The following is a 14,912-nucleotide window of genomic DNA, read 5'->3' on the forward strand; positions in this document are numbered from 1 at the left end:
TTCCGAGCCTAGAAGCGGTTACTATGACTACTATTACTGACACCTGATAATTTACAAATCATGATTGCAAATAAATCAATGACATTTTCCGAAAGTAACCTCAATAAATAGTGGAAACCTCTCTGTGCCACTAGTTGGGTGCATTTGGCGTCCCTGCACGCCATCAATCAATATTGGGCGGTACGTGGGTTTCAAATTTTGTTGAGCGGAAATTTTTGGGTGACCAGCATTCCACCTAAAGATTATAATAAAAATGCCAGCCGATCTCAGGTCACGAGAATGCTCACGTTGAAAGAATTAAAAATAAAGGTGTTTCAGAGACTTACACGTCTCGTATAAAAACAGGCAAGGGACATGCAATTGCGTCACTGACTTGCCACTGAATGAGAGGATTGCGGATGAACACGCTTAAACCGTGTTTTTGATGTCCGGTGTATTTGTTCAGTGACGATAATCCTTACGGCAGAGCCGCTCGAGTTTTCAAATTACAACTAAAGCCAGCTCAGTTAAGTTCTTGCGGTTTACAATATCATGTTCCAAGTGGAGTAAACGTGTAAACGTTTGAACCTAATAGCTGGCTGGAGACAAAGTACAAGAAGTAGGGCTACAAGCGTCGGATTCTTCTACGAGCTGTTCATCTCAGGTAAGATTTGTTTGACTCGTTTCTTCTTAGTATTGCTGAACTTAGAAGTACCTCATGCGTTCAGTTGCCTGACTGAGCCAGTTTTCGCCGGCTTGAGGCTTCGGTTTATAGTCGTCTATGAAATGAAGACGTTGAGAAGGATTCTCTGAAGCCAAAGCAGGGCATACTGATCAGTGGAAAGCTTTTAAGAATATGCAAAGGAGCCTTCAGTAAAACTACCCTACGAGTAACACACAAATCGACCGCCGCACAGTATGCAATAATAGCCGAGAGGAAACACGAATTAAGAAACTCATTACGGCCCTAAATTAACACTAAGAAATTCTTAAAGAAACTGTATAAAAGAAAATATTCAGTTGTGGAAGCTTTCTCCTAACATGGTCTAATTATTTTGAACATCGCACAACAGACTTTGCGAGAGGTTTGAACAAAATCATCTGTATTTGTACCGAGCAGGAATTCATTTTTTAACGCATACAGATCACAAAGTTCTTAGTGAAGTCTGGTCCCATTAGCTGTGTGTAAGCGAATTCCTTCGTCGGTGGGATGCTGTCTAAACCACGCAATGCATATTTTGCAAGACTATTTAATGTAAAATCTTTGAGCTCCAAAAACCAACTCCAGATGTCAAAAGAGAAAAATGTTGAAAAAGACTCAATTGTTTGCCTGTAAATGAATGAAAGAACAGTTACGGATCCAATAATATTTAATCCACCTTCTCATCAGAAGTTAACAATAGCATTATAAACTTCTGGTAACGATCGTCTAATACTTAGGCTCCTTTCACACTAATGCATGTACCTTCGATGATACGTTTTCGCCGATCAAAAAAACGCTCATCGTGCACACTACCGTTGACGCAGCGTTTTTTCCACCCACACTACAAAACTTGAAAACTGTTATTTGCACATGCACACAACATGTGAATGACGCCGGCGTTTTCGAAAGTCTCCTCTTTCAGCTAGTGTCCACACTAATGCGCCTGATAGAGCCTCTTTTTCAAATGCAGGGACGTAGCCAGGATTTTTCAAAGGGGGGGTCACACTGTGTCAAAGTGAGGGTACTCACCAGATTATCATGTCGTTTTCGCCACCTGTTGTAGGGGGGGTCACGAACACCCCAGGAATCCCCCCTACATGAAAAAACGATAGGCGTTTTTTAACGTCTTAGCGTGAGAATGCATCATTTTCAAAGAACTCCGAACTTGTTATAATAACTAACTAACCGTTTCGTGACTAGTGTGAGATGATTTCGTGTCTCGTTTGACTCCCGGAAATGTTTGAAACATCTTCCTCTACAAGACTGCCTGTCTTTCATGAAGCTTAGTTAATTGCCACAATGGAGGGTTTATTACTTCGTGGTTCAAAAGGAATTCACATCATATTACATGACTGTTATTTCCGCGTCTGAAAACTGCACGCAATAAGTTGACGTTTGGCGCTGGGTTTAATTTGTACCATTTCCGGCTTAACAGTCTAGAAATGAATTAAAGTGTCTCTGATAGATCGAAAAAAAAAAAAAAAAAAGAACAAAACCCATGGAAACAGCGTTCATTTCTTGATTAATGAAAATTTCGTATTTCTCCCTAGACCAGGCTATAAAGCAGGTAGCTGGCTAGGTAGCCATGCAACCACGTAGCCTTGAAACCCCGCGTAGCCGCGCTACCTCGAGGCCACGAAGCGTCGTAGCCTCGCAGCCGTGTCCGTAGTCCCTTAGCCGCGTGCCCGCGTAGCCTCGAAACCACGTAACTTCGTAGCCGCGTACCCCCGATATAAGGCACATGAAAGGTTTATTCTATATATGTTAATACGCTTACATAGAGCTCGACACCACAGACCATGAGAGACGATCAAGCTGGTCTTAGCAGGGTTTGAACAATTAATTACCATAACCATAGTCCAGTGCCTCGCAATCTGATTGGCTAAATATCGAACGGCAGAAGACCCTGGGAGCGCACAATTATAATGGCAGAATCACCAAGGTCAGGTCGTAGAATTTCGGTGGTACTGGGCGTCTTTCAAAAGCAGCTGGGACAGTTGTTGTCTCAAACATTCGGAGCTCCAGGCGGGGTTACCCTACAGGGTGGCCAAATCAGTCAAGAAATGGCAGTGGGTACGCGAACATAGTGAAAGTGCTTAAGAACTTGTCACAATGAATATGTTTATAGTTAGGGCTCGTCCCACACTACGCTGGAGAAATTTGAAAACGCAGCTTTATTTATCCGGTTTGGCCTACCGTCCACATTAATCAGTCACGAAAACGGAGCTTTTCGAAAACGCTCTTCAAACTGGAGGAATCTGAAAACGTCGGCTTTTCGACGTATGTTTTCGTGTGGACGGAAAACAGTTTAAAAACGGAGCTTCTCCAAAACGATGGCGTCACGATAATCACGTGATTTCCCTGACCGAGTTGTGTGGACGGGAACCTTGATGCGTTTTTCGAGTGAAGCCTCCGTTTTCAAATTCCTCCGGCCGGGCGCAGTGTAGACAGGGCCTTAGTTATGCCTGCAATGCAGCTAAAAGACCACCGGCAGACCAGTACATAGATTATATCGGATGCTCCGCTGGAACTATCGTTTACCACTGTCACACTGTATTGGCTCTGCACATGCTCCGATGGTCCAATCGTTTCTAACATTAATTGAAAAAACTTTGTCGACAAATCTTAATTTAGACAGCACTTCCCTAACGTAAAATTAACGGGACCAAATTATACTAGGTGATAATCCGCCCCAATTTCAAGATTTCTTTGCATTCACAATGCAAGGTTTCTCACAGGCCTGACCATGATAAGAGACACCCGCCTAACAAAAATTAATATAACATCTTGTTTACTGTCCATCCTACAAAAAATGAAGAATTATTTTATTTTCTAGCTTCCCTGAGTCGTCAGGATCAAGAAAGCCCCTAATTAGTCGATCGTTCTTCTTAGTAACCCACAAAAGAGAAACACACACACTATTAGAACTCTATAACTGAGAATTTTCCGTCTTAGGACGAAGTCTACTATTAGAAACAAATTACGGCGCTAGAATATTGCGAGTAACTTTGCCAACGAGCAGCTGAATGAAGCTTGTATTTGAGCACTGCATTTAATATTTCGTATAGTTCTCTTTGTTTTACATTCTATCCCCAGTTTCATTCCGTTTCGAAAGTTCTTCTCAAAACATGTATTCGATCCTTGGGGCTTGTACAATTTAACTTATGCCCCTATCGTTAGGTTAATCTGTACAAGGCACGCGACAAGAAGATTTGTCAAATTATTCGTATTTTACATAGACTACGAGTAGTCCCTCTTTCGCTTAGTCCGTCGTGCGTGACGCGAAAGAAAACCGCGAGAAAAAAAATGGCCGCGCGAAATCCTGGGAGCTAGTGTCTATATTTTACATTAACTTATGCCTGTTTCGAAAACGCATTGAAAACTTGGATATCTTCCGCTAAGGCTAAAAGCACTTAAAGAAAAGTAAACAAAAGCAAAGAAAGTTATGCCTTTGGATATCTACTGCATATCCAGGTAGATTTTACTCGAAGATGCAATCCATCGCGAGAATCGCGGGACAGAATTCCCTTAACAAAGTTGTCCGCGGTATATTACTGAGAAACACTAAGGAATACTTTGAAAAACTGCTCTTGGATGAGAGCAGATCCGAAAAGCAAATTTTGTCCATAGGAACGTAACGCTCCTTTGCTTCTGTTGAACTGCGCTTGATCACGTAGTTAGCTTAGCAAGCATCTTCGTTTCTACTGTAATGAACACAAATGATGTCAGGCTTTTTCTCGTAAGTTCAGTTGAGTTCAGTCCCGGGGGGGTACTCCCATATATTAGCTATATGGGTGTGTGCCGCTGTGAAGGGTATGGTATTTAGGCGGTTTAGCGGGGTAGGGTATAGAAATCAGACAGCTTTGGTCTAGAATGCGGTATAATTTGCCAGATAAGTGGCCAGTGTATAAACAATTTTAATAGTGTAAGGGTTTAAGATAGAAATTGAGACTCGGAGGTGACTTTGTAAGATATTGGTTTAGTGACGTATGTTGGACTACGATAGTGATAAAGTTTCTGCATTGAAATAGCCAGACTGGGATAGGGTAGTAAGTTTTGCGTGTGATCTAGAATATGGTTGCAAAATTAAGCTGATCATAGTCTAGTATAGGGTAAGGGTCAGGGGCGTAGCTAGGGGGTTCCTGAGGAACCCGTGACCCCCTTTTTCTAAGCTTTTTTAAGCAAAAAATCTACAACAGGTGGCGAAAACGACGTGACAATCTGGGTAGATTTACAGAGTAGTCCCCCCCCCCCCCCCCCTCCCCTCCCGGGTGTTCAGTTGAGGTGGGCTCGTTTGTAGCCGGATAAACGAAGTTACAATTTCATTCAGTTTCTCAAGAACCGCGTGGAAACAAAAGAGGGTTTCCCAGTGCTCACCAAATGTCCATACGGTAGTTTTTGTTTGTTTGACGTTACTGGATCGTTCCCAATAACAATACAGGGCGTATATGTTTACTTTTATGCCTGCTACGTTGAAAAAAAAAACCGGAAAAAACAGAGACCCTCTATCGTGCTAGAAGTCAGAACGTAAATCACGTCTGTTTAACTTCTCCGCTAAGTCGCTGAGTACCTATTGTCGCTATGAATTATTCTGATTCTTTCATATCAGTAATAACGTGATAGAACTTCATCTTTGTCATTCTCTACATAACACTAGATGATTCTCAACGAATACTGTGCTTACTTTCGCAATATTTAGCTAATATTTAGCAACTATTTCTCTACGTAACAACAATACACACCGCGAAGATTGAGTAATCAGCCAATCGCATTGTGCGCTCTTAAATCAATGTTGCGTGACTAATGTAGCAAACCCCGGGAGACGGAGCCCCACGCCACATTAATTACACAACAACAATAAACAGAAAGTGCTGAAGTGCGATGAAAAAAGTACATTTCCATACAGAGTCGTTTCGCAAGTTCTAACCTATTTGAAAATTCAATACGTGGTTTCGTCAGAGCGCTTTGTGATCGCATATTTCTGACCTTCCGCTGTTTCTACAGGAAATATTGCTCAGCAAACACTTATCGGCTGTCAGATCGAATTCCTCAACGAAATCGACACGTGAGTTGTTCAAGTGGCCTATTCAAAGCGTTGACCTCTTGTAACAGAGCAACATTGGTGATTTTATATGTATATTGTCGAGTTCTCACAGCGTCAACATTGACTTTTTTGTTCGCAGGTCCACATCAACGCGTCACTGTTAACAAGAGAGAGAGAGAAGCCCCTTTTTGGCCGTTCGCACACTCCATAAAGATGGTAGTGCTCGAGATTTGTGCGATTGTGCTTGTGGTGTTAGTGGTAGCTGCTGCGATCAGTGAAAAAGTCCGCAGCGCAGTGATTTCGTCGAATACCTACAAGAAAGCGTTTGCTGTTCACATGAACCTGTTCAGCCGAATTCACAACAGGGCCGTGAGAAACCGCAAGGAGGCAATGTTCGCGCTCATGAAGCAGTCTCTAAATGACGTACAAGGTGATATCTTAGAGATCGGGGCAGGAACCGGGGCCAACTTTGAATTTTTACCCGAGGGTAGTTCTGTTATTGCGCTGGAGCCTAACCCACACATGGAGGCGTATCTCGTGGAAAACGCAAAAAGGTTTCCACACGTGTACCTCAAGAAAATAGTAGCGGGCTTTGCGGAAAACATGGAAGGAATTGCAGATGAGTCGGTGGCGGCAGTTGTTTGCACTTTAACCCTTTGTTCTGTGCACGACATGCAAGCTGCGTTGACGGAAATCAAGAGAGTTTTAAAACCGGTAAGTAGAGAACATGTGGTAGTTATTGCCAAAATTGGTTACCATACTTTGAATTGAGTGCGATGCGTGTCCATGAAAGTGGACGGACTGAAATTACTGATCAAGTTAGGTATTAAAAGGTTTCTTGTCTAATAAGCTGCCCGCCAACATCGTTTTAACTCATCAGGAACTAAGTTGGCTTTTTCTTCCATTTAGCTCGTGATGTGTGCATGGTCATTGTCACACATTGACGCAATAATGCACGCCCCCCAAACAAGTGTCAAAAAAAAAAAAAAAATTAATTGGAATTAAACCCTCGGGGTAGGCATACCGACCATCTGTAATCCACTAGGGTTTTCTGGAATGCGTAGTAACGCAGTAGAGTACAGTAGAGGTGAAAGCTGGAATGATGTTCGCGTCTTCTGAGATCAAAGGAGGGACAATATAAAAAATATATAAGCGATATTGATATAATTATTGTCATACATTTGCCAGAGAACTGAATCCAACCTCTACAGGAGTGTGAAAAGCAATTACAAAATTTACACTTCTTTTTAGAAAATTGCGCGACTGGCGGACTCGCTGAAGCTGTCTAAAAATATTGCACTTCCTTCAAAATTAAGGCGGAGCGGAAGTATTCCATGGCTCAACGTAAATAACTTATATTTGGCTGTTTTTGTAAGCTTCAACCCGTGAAAATACTTTCCAATACACAGGCACAGGGCGAATTTAAAGTATTTCAAAACACTGTAACGTTGTGTTAAGTAGTCCTTCTAGTATCTTCTAGTTATCAGATTTCCCAGTCACCTCGTTACTTTGTGTTTTACAAACGACGTCAAAATGGGTCAGGGTGAATAATGTTGTATATCATTTTTACTTTTCATAAGTCATTTTTGGAATTTTTTTGCTGGCCTCTAGCGAAGATCGTACCTAGAATTTTGCATTGAGTTAACTCCTAGTTAGTACCCTCTACTAACTATGGCTAACTGTAGCTACTAAAATGTTCAAGCCGATATTTCGAAATTTTGTTTCGCCCTCTTGGCTCTAAACAACGGATAACTAAAGCAGTCAGATTATTTCAAAATTTACAGGTGTTTCTAAAAGCTATTTTTCCGGTTATCAATCATTTAAGGTTTGTCCCTGACTGATTTTGGAGACAAGTAGAACCAAACATGGCAATACTAGGGACTTAAAGCAAATCGCTACGGCTGATACGGCTGCCAGAAGTAAATTTCCCCCAAAATGAGACACTGCGCATGTACGTCGGTTGCATCCAGCCGTAGAGTGAAATTTGACTACGTGAGTCGGGATGTTTTGTCGTAGTGGCTACTACGTCGGGTTTATTTCGCTTCTCTGGCCCTTTTCAACGGACATCTCGGCATTTTAAGAACTCCGTTGGATACTATATCCTTTAAAGTCAATTTAAGTCAAAGATTGTGTCAAGATTACCTCTCATAAGCTTGTAAATCAGTATCCTGAATTTACGATAAATTTTGGCAAAGGTGTTGGAATGGCGAAGTGAGTCAAGTGAAATATTCGTGTTGTGCACGAGGTTGTCTTTCTTCGGTTAAGTTTGCTTTGAGGGTTTAGTGAAGATGTTTTATATCTGGATAACTATACGATGTTATTTTGCTTCTTTGAGTATTGATATTTTGTGTTCTTCACTCGATATTCTTTGAGATATTTGTCTCTGAAATTATGTTTCATCCATCAAATTGTTATGAAACAAAGTGTCTGTCATTCGCCTTCGCTCAGAAATAATCTGTCCGTCCTAGGAAGGCGAATAACGGCCATCGTCCTTTGAGCGAAGCCATTTGGCTGTGAGAAACTAAATAAAAGAGATTTTAAACTCCTCAGCTATAGCCGATGTTTCTTTCATCTTTGTATTTCGCTTTACTCGCTAAACCTCAGACCTTTTCAGTCACGGCACCCGTAGTAGCACCAGCCATAGTGATTTGCCTAAACTCCCTGCTGTGTTTCGTTATGCAACATGGAAAAAGTGAGACTATGATTGGAATGAAATTATGAATGAAAAGATACTTCTATCCGTCTGCGACCTTAATACACACCCGTTCACCGACAAGACAACTTTCATATGTAGGCTGTGTATTGAGCATACGGTATCTATACCGGATTTCGCCCGGCCATAAATAGAAAGCCGGAGTATCCCCGTGATATGTGTATCCCCGCACACATATCACTGGTGATATGTGTTTCCCCCGTGGGGATACACAAAACACTGATACGCGCCTGGGCATTCAACGAACAAGATGGCGACTCGGTTGCGAGGTTCCAACGAGCGCCGGCTGTAAAGAGTAGGAGAAACCAGAAATGAATTCGCGCCCAACGGAGCAGATTAGGATTTCTTGAGTTTGGTTGAGTTCCAACCGACTCGATTGTATATCTGACTAAAACTTCGAACAGCGGATACACATATCACTAATTATTTTATGGCGCAGTGATCTCAGTGTGTATCCCCTAAACACAGCCGTTAGATTGGCTATCTACCTGATCGAAGAAAAGGGCCAATTATTGCCGAAACGTGCTGGCTGCTTACTCGCGACGACGTTTATATCCAGATTGAGGTTTGCGGAGTTTACAACTCGAATGTCTAAATATCTAAACTGCAATCGCGTGCAGGGGATACACATATCACTATAGTTATTTCATGGCGCAGTGATATGTGTATCCCCATAAACACAACTGTTGTAATATAGCGCATCAACCTTGTCAAAACTGCAGGCAATATTAGCACCCGACGTTTTTACACGGCTTGGGTTTACTGAAGTTTGAAACTCGATAATTCCACTAAAAACACGTGCACGCGTGCACGGGACAATAAGGGATACACATATCACTGATTATTTCATGAACTAGTGACATGTGTATCCCCATGGACACAGCTGTTATATTGGCTTTCTACCCAAGAAGAAAAATGCCCATTACATTTGCATTGTCAAAACTGACCTGCTAGAAATATTCACACCCGGCATTTATTCATAGCTTGGGACTGAAGTTTCACTGACCTCGGTTGTACACGACCGCATGCAGGGGATACACGTATCACTAATTATTACATGGCGCAGTGATATGTGTATCCCCTGAAGACAGCCGTTATTTAGGCTAACTGCCGAAGAGTAAACGTCGATTATTATGAAACTTGCTAGCAATATTCGCAGTATAGCAGTGTATACAGCTTGAGACTTAACATATCTTACAAAAAGTCGAACTGAAAAGGGGGTGCAGGGGATACACGAATGCCACTAATCATTTTATGGAGAGCGGGTCGAAGCAGTGATACGTGTTTCACTCCACGAATAATTCAGATGCAAACAAGGCGATGAACAGTGGAGAATATGCGTTACTCGAGGGGTGAGAATGTACCGCGCAATTAATATCGTCCTAGAAATCCCGTGCCGGGAAACTCAAATTGAAATATATCTAGATCCATTTGGTGTTCCACTTTAAATTCATTATATCCTGCTCGCAGAAAACCAATTAGGATCAAGAACACAATTCCAGCAGCAGATACGTAAGCTTGTTCAAATACAAAAATTGAGATTTGTGTTTTAAGTCTGTTTGGGTTAGTCGTTCGTTCAGTAAGCGACCGGACGACGAGAGCGCTTTCAAGGAGGATATTGCTATTTAAAGTAGAGGGGAGGGGGGTGGGGGATACACATCTCACTGGTCGCCATTTTGGAGGGGATACACATATCACGGGGATACACATATCACTGTGACACCGGTGTTCCTATATCTTCCTCTTCAATATAAGTTGTGTCATATCACATCTTGTAAAAGTCCTAAGCGCCCTGATGCAAGCGACGTAATGATAGTTAACAACGTTTACCTTCTCAATAACTTTCATGGGAAATAAACTGTTATGAAAATTGTCATGAAAATTATTGAGTTATCTTAATTAAGGCAGCTGTATTTTAACAGCGATCAGGTGCTAGGCTGCTTACCTCATCCATGTACGCAAACAATTTAGAACATTTCCTTCGTTCAATATTGACACAACAAAACAAGAATTACGTACGAATATCATTTCCGTTTGTTTTTACTTCGTTTCTTTGTGATTCCAAGTGTACGAGGCATTTTGCCAAAATGAACGAATAAAAATAACATAACAGCAGTTACCTAACAAATAACAAATAACAATTAGAACAATTAGCATTCTTTTCTGGATACATCATATCCACGAACGGGCAGGAACCGCGTTTGAAATCACTCTCGTTCTGTTTACTCTTTCAGGGTGGTTATTTCTACTTCTTGGAGCATGTAGCAGGTATGTATTATCTTTATAACTTAAGTTCAGTTTTTATATTATGTAAGATCTGCTCTCGCTTGAAGATCCTTGACGTGCACCCAACGCGTGTGCGAGCCCTCGTGACTAAAAAAATTGTCCCACGCGTTCTGAATTTTTTTCACGTTTGAATTAAACCAATTTAAATACCTAGCGAAAGTTCGGAGGCAGAACTCCCGTAAATAGAAGCTGATGCCTCCAACGTGTCTACCTGTGCAACAGGATTACGTAAGACTTGTTGCTCTTTCAGACAAGGTCAAGGTTAACACTTTCGAGTTTCGAATGTTTTCCCTTTTTCAGCGCGAGGTGCGTTTCGAATTGCGGAAATTAAACAGATTTATAAATAAACTGTTCTGAAATTGTCCATGGCGCGAAAAAAAGGGCTAAACTAAGGGCGTGAATGAGAAATCATGTAGATCAACCTGAAAATTCCAAATGCACTTATGTTTACTGGCAACTGAAAAACAACAATGTTGATCAACCTTTCTGCACTCCTTGTACATCTTATCGTTTTGTTTCGTTAATCTGTTTATCTGCTGAATCTGTTATCATTCTAACTGTTTTCATTCCACTCGTTCAAAGAAGTGATCGAATATTTTGAACAACGGCTTATCGTTTGTGGAAGAGATTTTTAGATGACTTAAGTTAACCGAGATTTTAGCAGAAGTTAAGAATGATGTCAAACGGCAAATGACAGAAATTATACTCTTGCCATCTGTCTACACTACAGTAAGAATGTTAATATCTGCCGTGGAAAGGATTTTTTTTACTATTTTTTGCTGGATTGATTTAAGGATTCTTGTGAAAGAAAAGAAAAGAAAATCAATAGCAATTCTTGCCGTTCGCTGTAAATTTATTGTCTGAATTAAGTCGAACACGTATTGAAATGTCTTTCCTTTGTGAAATCTGAAAGTTCTTCCTTGCATTTTATCATAACTTCCCTGAATTACTCAACTCTTGTCTGGCCGAGCTTCAAGAGGATATTTGTGCCGGGAACTGAACTTATTACGAAAGGTAGAATTTGTTGAAACTCGTTTGTAAAAACACGCAGTCAGTTTCTTTTTGTTTTTCTTAAAATTTAATTTTAATTAAATTTTAAGATTAAAATGTTATTTCCTCTTGGCCGAGTCTTTCTGAGCTTTAAAACCACGTATTCTGAATTACCATTCAGTGTTAACGTTTCAACTTAGGAGTATCAACTTCTCTTCCCCTTTTTCTCTGAAAAACTCAACGTTATTTCCGTTTAATTGCGATTCCGGCTTTTAGCAGATTTCCTGCTGCCTGAGCCGGTTTCCGTGGTGCAAATATATCTGTCATTCCTATTCTACAAGTTATTAAGAGACAAATAAGTAATTCCAGGCTGTTAGCGTCTACACAACATCGTTGTTTTTCAACACGTTTTCGAGTCTCGTGTTGAATTCTATCGCTGCTATTTTATCTAAAATTACGCGAGCGTGAGCCGGCGGTTTTAATCGATTTGAACACCACGTTCGTTACCTTTGCCTTGTTTTTGCGTTTTGCCTGCTTAGACGTGCCTTTCAATTACAATTCTGGAAGCTTATAAGATTTTGATTGTGCCAAAGTAAAAGTCAAAATATTTGAGCTGGAAGTTGTTTGTTTTGAGAGACAGAATTAAGGCAACATGTCAGAATATTAACTAAGCAAGGTCCGGTCCTGTCTGCATTGATCTAAAACGCCATGCCGCTTGTGTTCAAGCAAAAGGCAATCTGCCTTGGAACTTCTTATATACAGCGGTTTTCTCGTTACTACCGTGAAACCGAAAGAAAACCAAATGCTCTACCGGCATCACTCCAAATATTGGCACGTTGGCGAAGTCTGTTCTTGCCTATATGAGAATTACTGGAGTAACCTTAAAAGAAGCACAAGAGGAGGGTCTTGTAGAATTTCAGTTACCAGTCTTCGCTGTCAGAGAAAATTTCAGACATTTCTTACCTATCAGCAGTATTTGCCGATCTCATATCTCCGTTATCAGTTAGAAAATGCGTCATTGCTCGGCTGACAGTTCAGAAAATTTGCCTAATCCTTAGCAATCAGTTTAGCCCCATCTACACCTTTCACGCCCCGTCCACACTACGCTGGAGGAGTTTGAAAACGGAGGTTTCACTCTGAAAACGCATCAAATGATTTCCGTCCACACTACGCGGGAAGACCTTAAAAACACAACAATCGCCGGTCATTTTGGATTTGTCAGGCCAGGGAAATCACATGTATATATCTCGACTACGTCTACATGGTTTTCGAAAATCTCCGTTTTCAAAATGTTTTCCGTCCACACGGAAACGATAAGCCGGCGTTTTCAAATTCCTCCGGTTTGAACTGCGTTTTCGAAAAGCTCCGTTTTCGTGACGGATTAATGTGGACGGTAGGCCAAACCGGATAAATAAAGCTGCGTTTTCAAATTTCTCTGGCGTGGCGCGGACGCATCTTCAGTTAGAAAATGCTTCAGAACTCAGCCGACAGTTCAGAAAATTTTGCCTAATCCTTAGCAATCAGTTTAGCCCCAGCCACACCCTCTAAGAAATTCTTTCCATTTCAGATGAGCCGAAGACGTGGAGGAATTCTCTTCAGAGAACATTCGACAACCAGTGGAAATACCTGAGCGATGGATGTTCATGCAGCAGGGAAACTTGGACTTACATTGACAATTCTGGATTCGCGAGTGTCTGGTATGAAAAGTTCTCACCTGAGCAACTCCCGGTGATAGCATACCTCATGGTTCCACACTTAGTAGGATATGCTATAAAGTGATACAGTTGCCAGGACAATTTCTAACTCCGCGAAACTCAAGATGTACTTAACCTTTTCAGCATTGAAGGTTCTTGTGTATGATGTCTTTTATCGTATTGTAAGATTCACGTAAATCGTCGTGTTTTCTCAAGGTGACAGAATTTACTCATTGTATATACGGTTTTATATGTTATTGGACATCATGTCATTACGTGACGCAATAGATTGACGTTCAGTTCTTCAACGACTCGAAGGACCATTTAAATTTCTATATAAGGGTCATACGGTGTTTGAGTCAGAATGGAATAAAGTATTTTTAACATAATATTTGGAGTTTGAAGGAAAATAATAATAAAGAAAAACGTGTGCTAAAGAATGAACTAGAATGTAATATATCAGGGGTAAAATAATTATCCAACATACCATGCCATGTTTCATTCATGATTTGAGGGCGGATAACAGTGTGTGATCATTAGTTACGTAAAGACCATTTAAGTCTCCAAACGAATCACTGTATTGCCCTTACTAAACTATTTTTAGAAAGAAAGCAAAACACGTACAGTGTACTGTAAAATGAGTTGTTGTTTATCTATCGCATGCCACTATACTGTTCTTGACCACTGTTGTCACCTGGCATTTAACGTCCAATCAGGGTCTAGGAAAATGTAGTTCTTTATTAACGCTCACGTCATAAAATAGAGTAGTGTTTTGTTTACGTTGCTTAGAAATTGATATTCCCACGACAGGCACATTCTAAAGGGAAAAATTCCTTTTGGTATTTGATTGTTCTGTTACGGTATTAGTTCAAGTTTCTTACCATTGTATCCTCCAATTTTCAGAGCATGGAACGAAAAAGATTACACATTGTTCTCGAAGAGAAGACGGACGAGATCTTATATTCGTAATTCGGTCTCTTTGTACATAATACTTTTAATGTGTGAGATTATTGTGTAAGTTATTATTATTATTATTATTATTATTACTATTACTATTACTATTACTATTATTATTATTATTATTATTATTATTATTATCATTATTATTATTATTATCGTCCTCACGTAATGTTTGCTTAGAGTCCTTTGGGCCGAGACCAAACCGTGGTCCTGGGGCACTAGGGGATAGCCAGTTTTTAGCTTGATAGCACCCTCCTCAAAATGTGTGCTGTACCTAGCAAGGTTATCTTTTGTAGTTCACTGATGCTTAATTGGCCGGTTATTATTATTATTATTATTATTATTATTATTATTATTATTATTATTATTATTATTATTATTATTATTATTATTAACATAATCTTTACCCGAGTAAATATATTGTCATCCGAAATAAAGGGAAAAAATATATTTAAGTTGACATCGAATGGTTCATAATTCCTGGTATTTTTGTGCCGGCCCCGATTGATTCTATAACAATATTGCGAGTCCACTTTTCTCTCT

At 40.4% G+C, this 14,912-nt stretch overlaps 1 protein-coding gene across 2 annotated transcripts; it reads left to right on the plus strand.

Moving 5' to 3' along the window:
• Positions 1-339: 339 nt before the first annotated feature.
• On the plus strand, positions 340-13,849 carry LOC110049310 (thiol S-methyltransferase TMT1A-like). Of its 2 annotated transcripts, XM_020755102.2 has the most exons (4): positions 340-643; positions 5,866-6,440; positions 10,674-10,707; positions 13,283-13,849. In XM_020755102.2, exons 2-4 carry the CDS (start codon positions 5,940-5,942, stop codon positions 13,492-13,494), a joined length of 747 nt encoding a protein of 248 aa, XP_020610761.1. In that variant the 5' UTR covers positions 340-643; positions 5,866-5,939; the 3' UTR covers positions 13,495-13,849. The 2 variants fall into 2 exon arrangements, with proteins under 2 accessions (XP_020610761.1, XP_020610762.1); XM_020755103.2 differs by lacking the exon at positions 340-643 and having other exon boundaries at positions 5,825-6,440.
• The last annotated feature ends 1,063 nt before the right edge of the window (positions 13,850-14,912 follow it).

The sequence above is a fragment of the Orbicella faveolata genome, unplaced genomic scaffold (assembly GCF_042242905.1).
Source record: "Orbicella faveolata isolate gen_17 unplaced genomic scaffold, um_ofav_v1 contig_35, whole genome shotgun sequence".
NCBI lineage: Eukaryota > Metazoa > Cnidaria > Anthozoa > Scleractinia > Merulinidae > Orbicella > Orbicella faveolata.

Bases quoted from the DNA above. Each gene is read 5' to 3' on its own strand.
- LOC110049310 (XM_020755102.2), top strand. From the start codon at position 5,940: ATGGTAGTGCTCGAGATTTGTGCGATTGTGCTTGTGGTGTTAGTGGTA. The intron at 6,441-10,673 runs GTAAGTAGAGAA...TTACTCTTTCAG, and splicing joins TCAAGAGAGTTTTAAAACCG to GGTGGTTATTTCTACTTCTT. The intron at 10,708-13,282 runs GTATGTATTATC...TTTCCATTTCAG, and splicing joins CTTCTTGGAGCATGTAGCAG to ATGAGCCGAAGACGTGGAGG.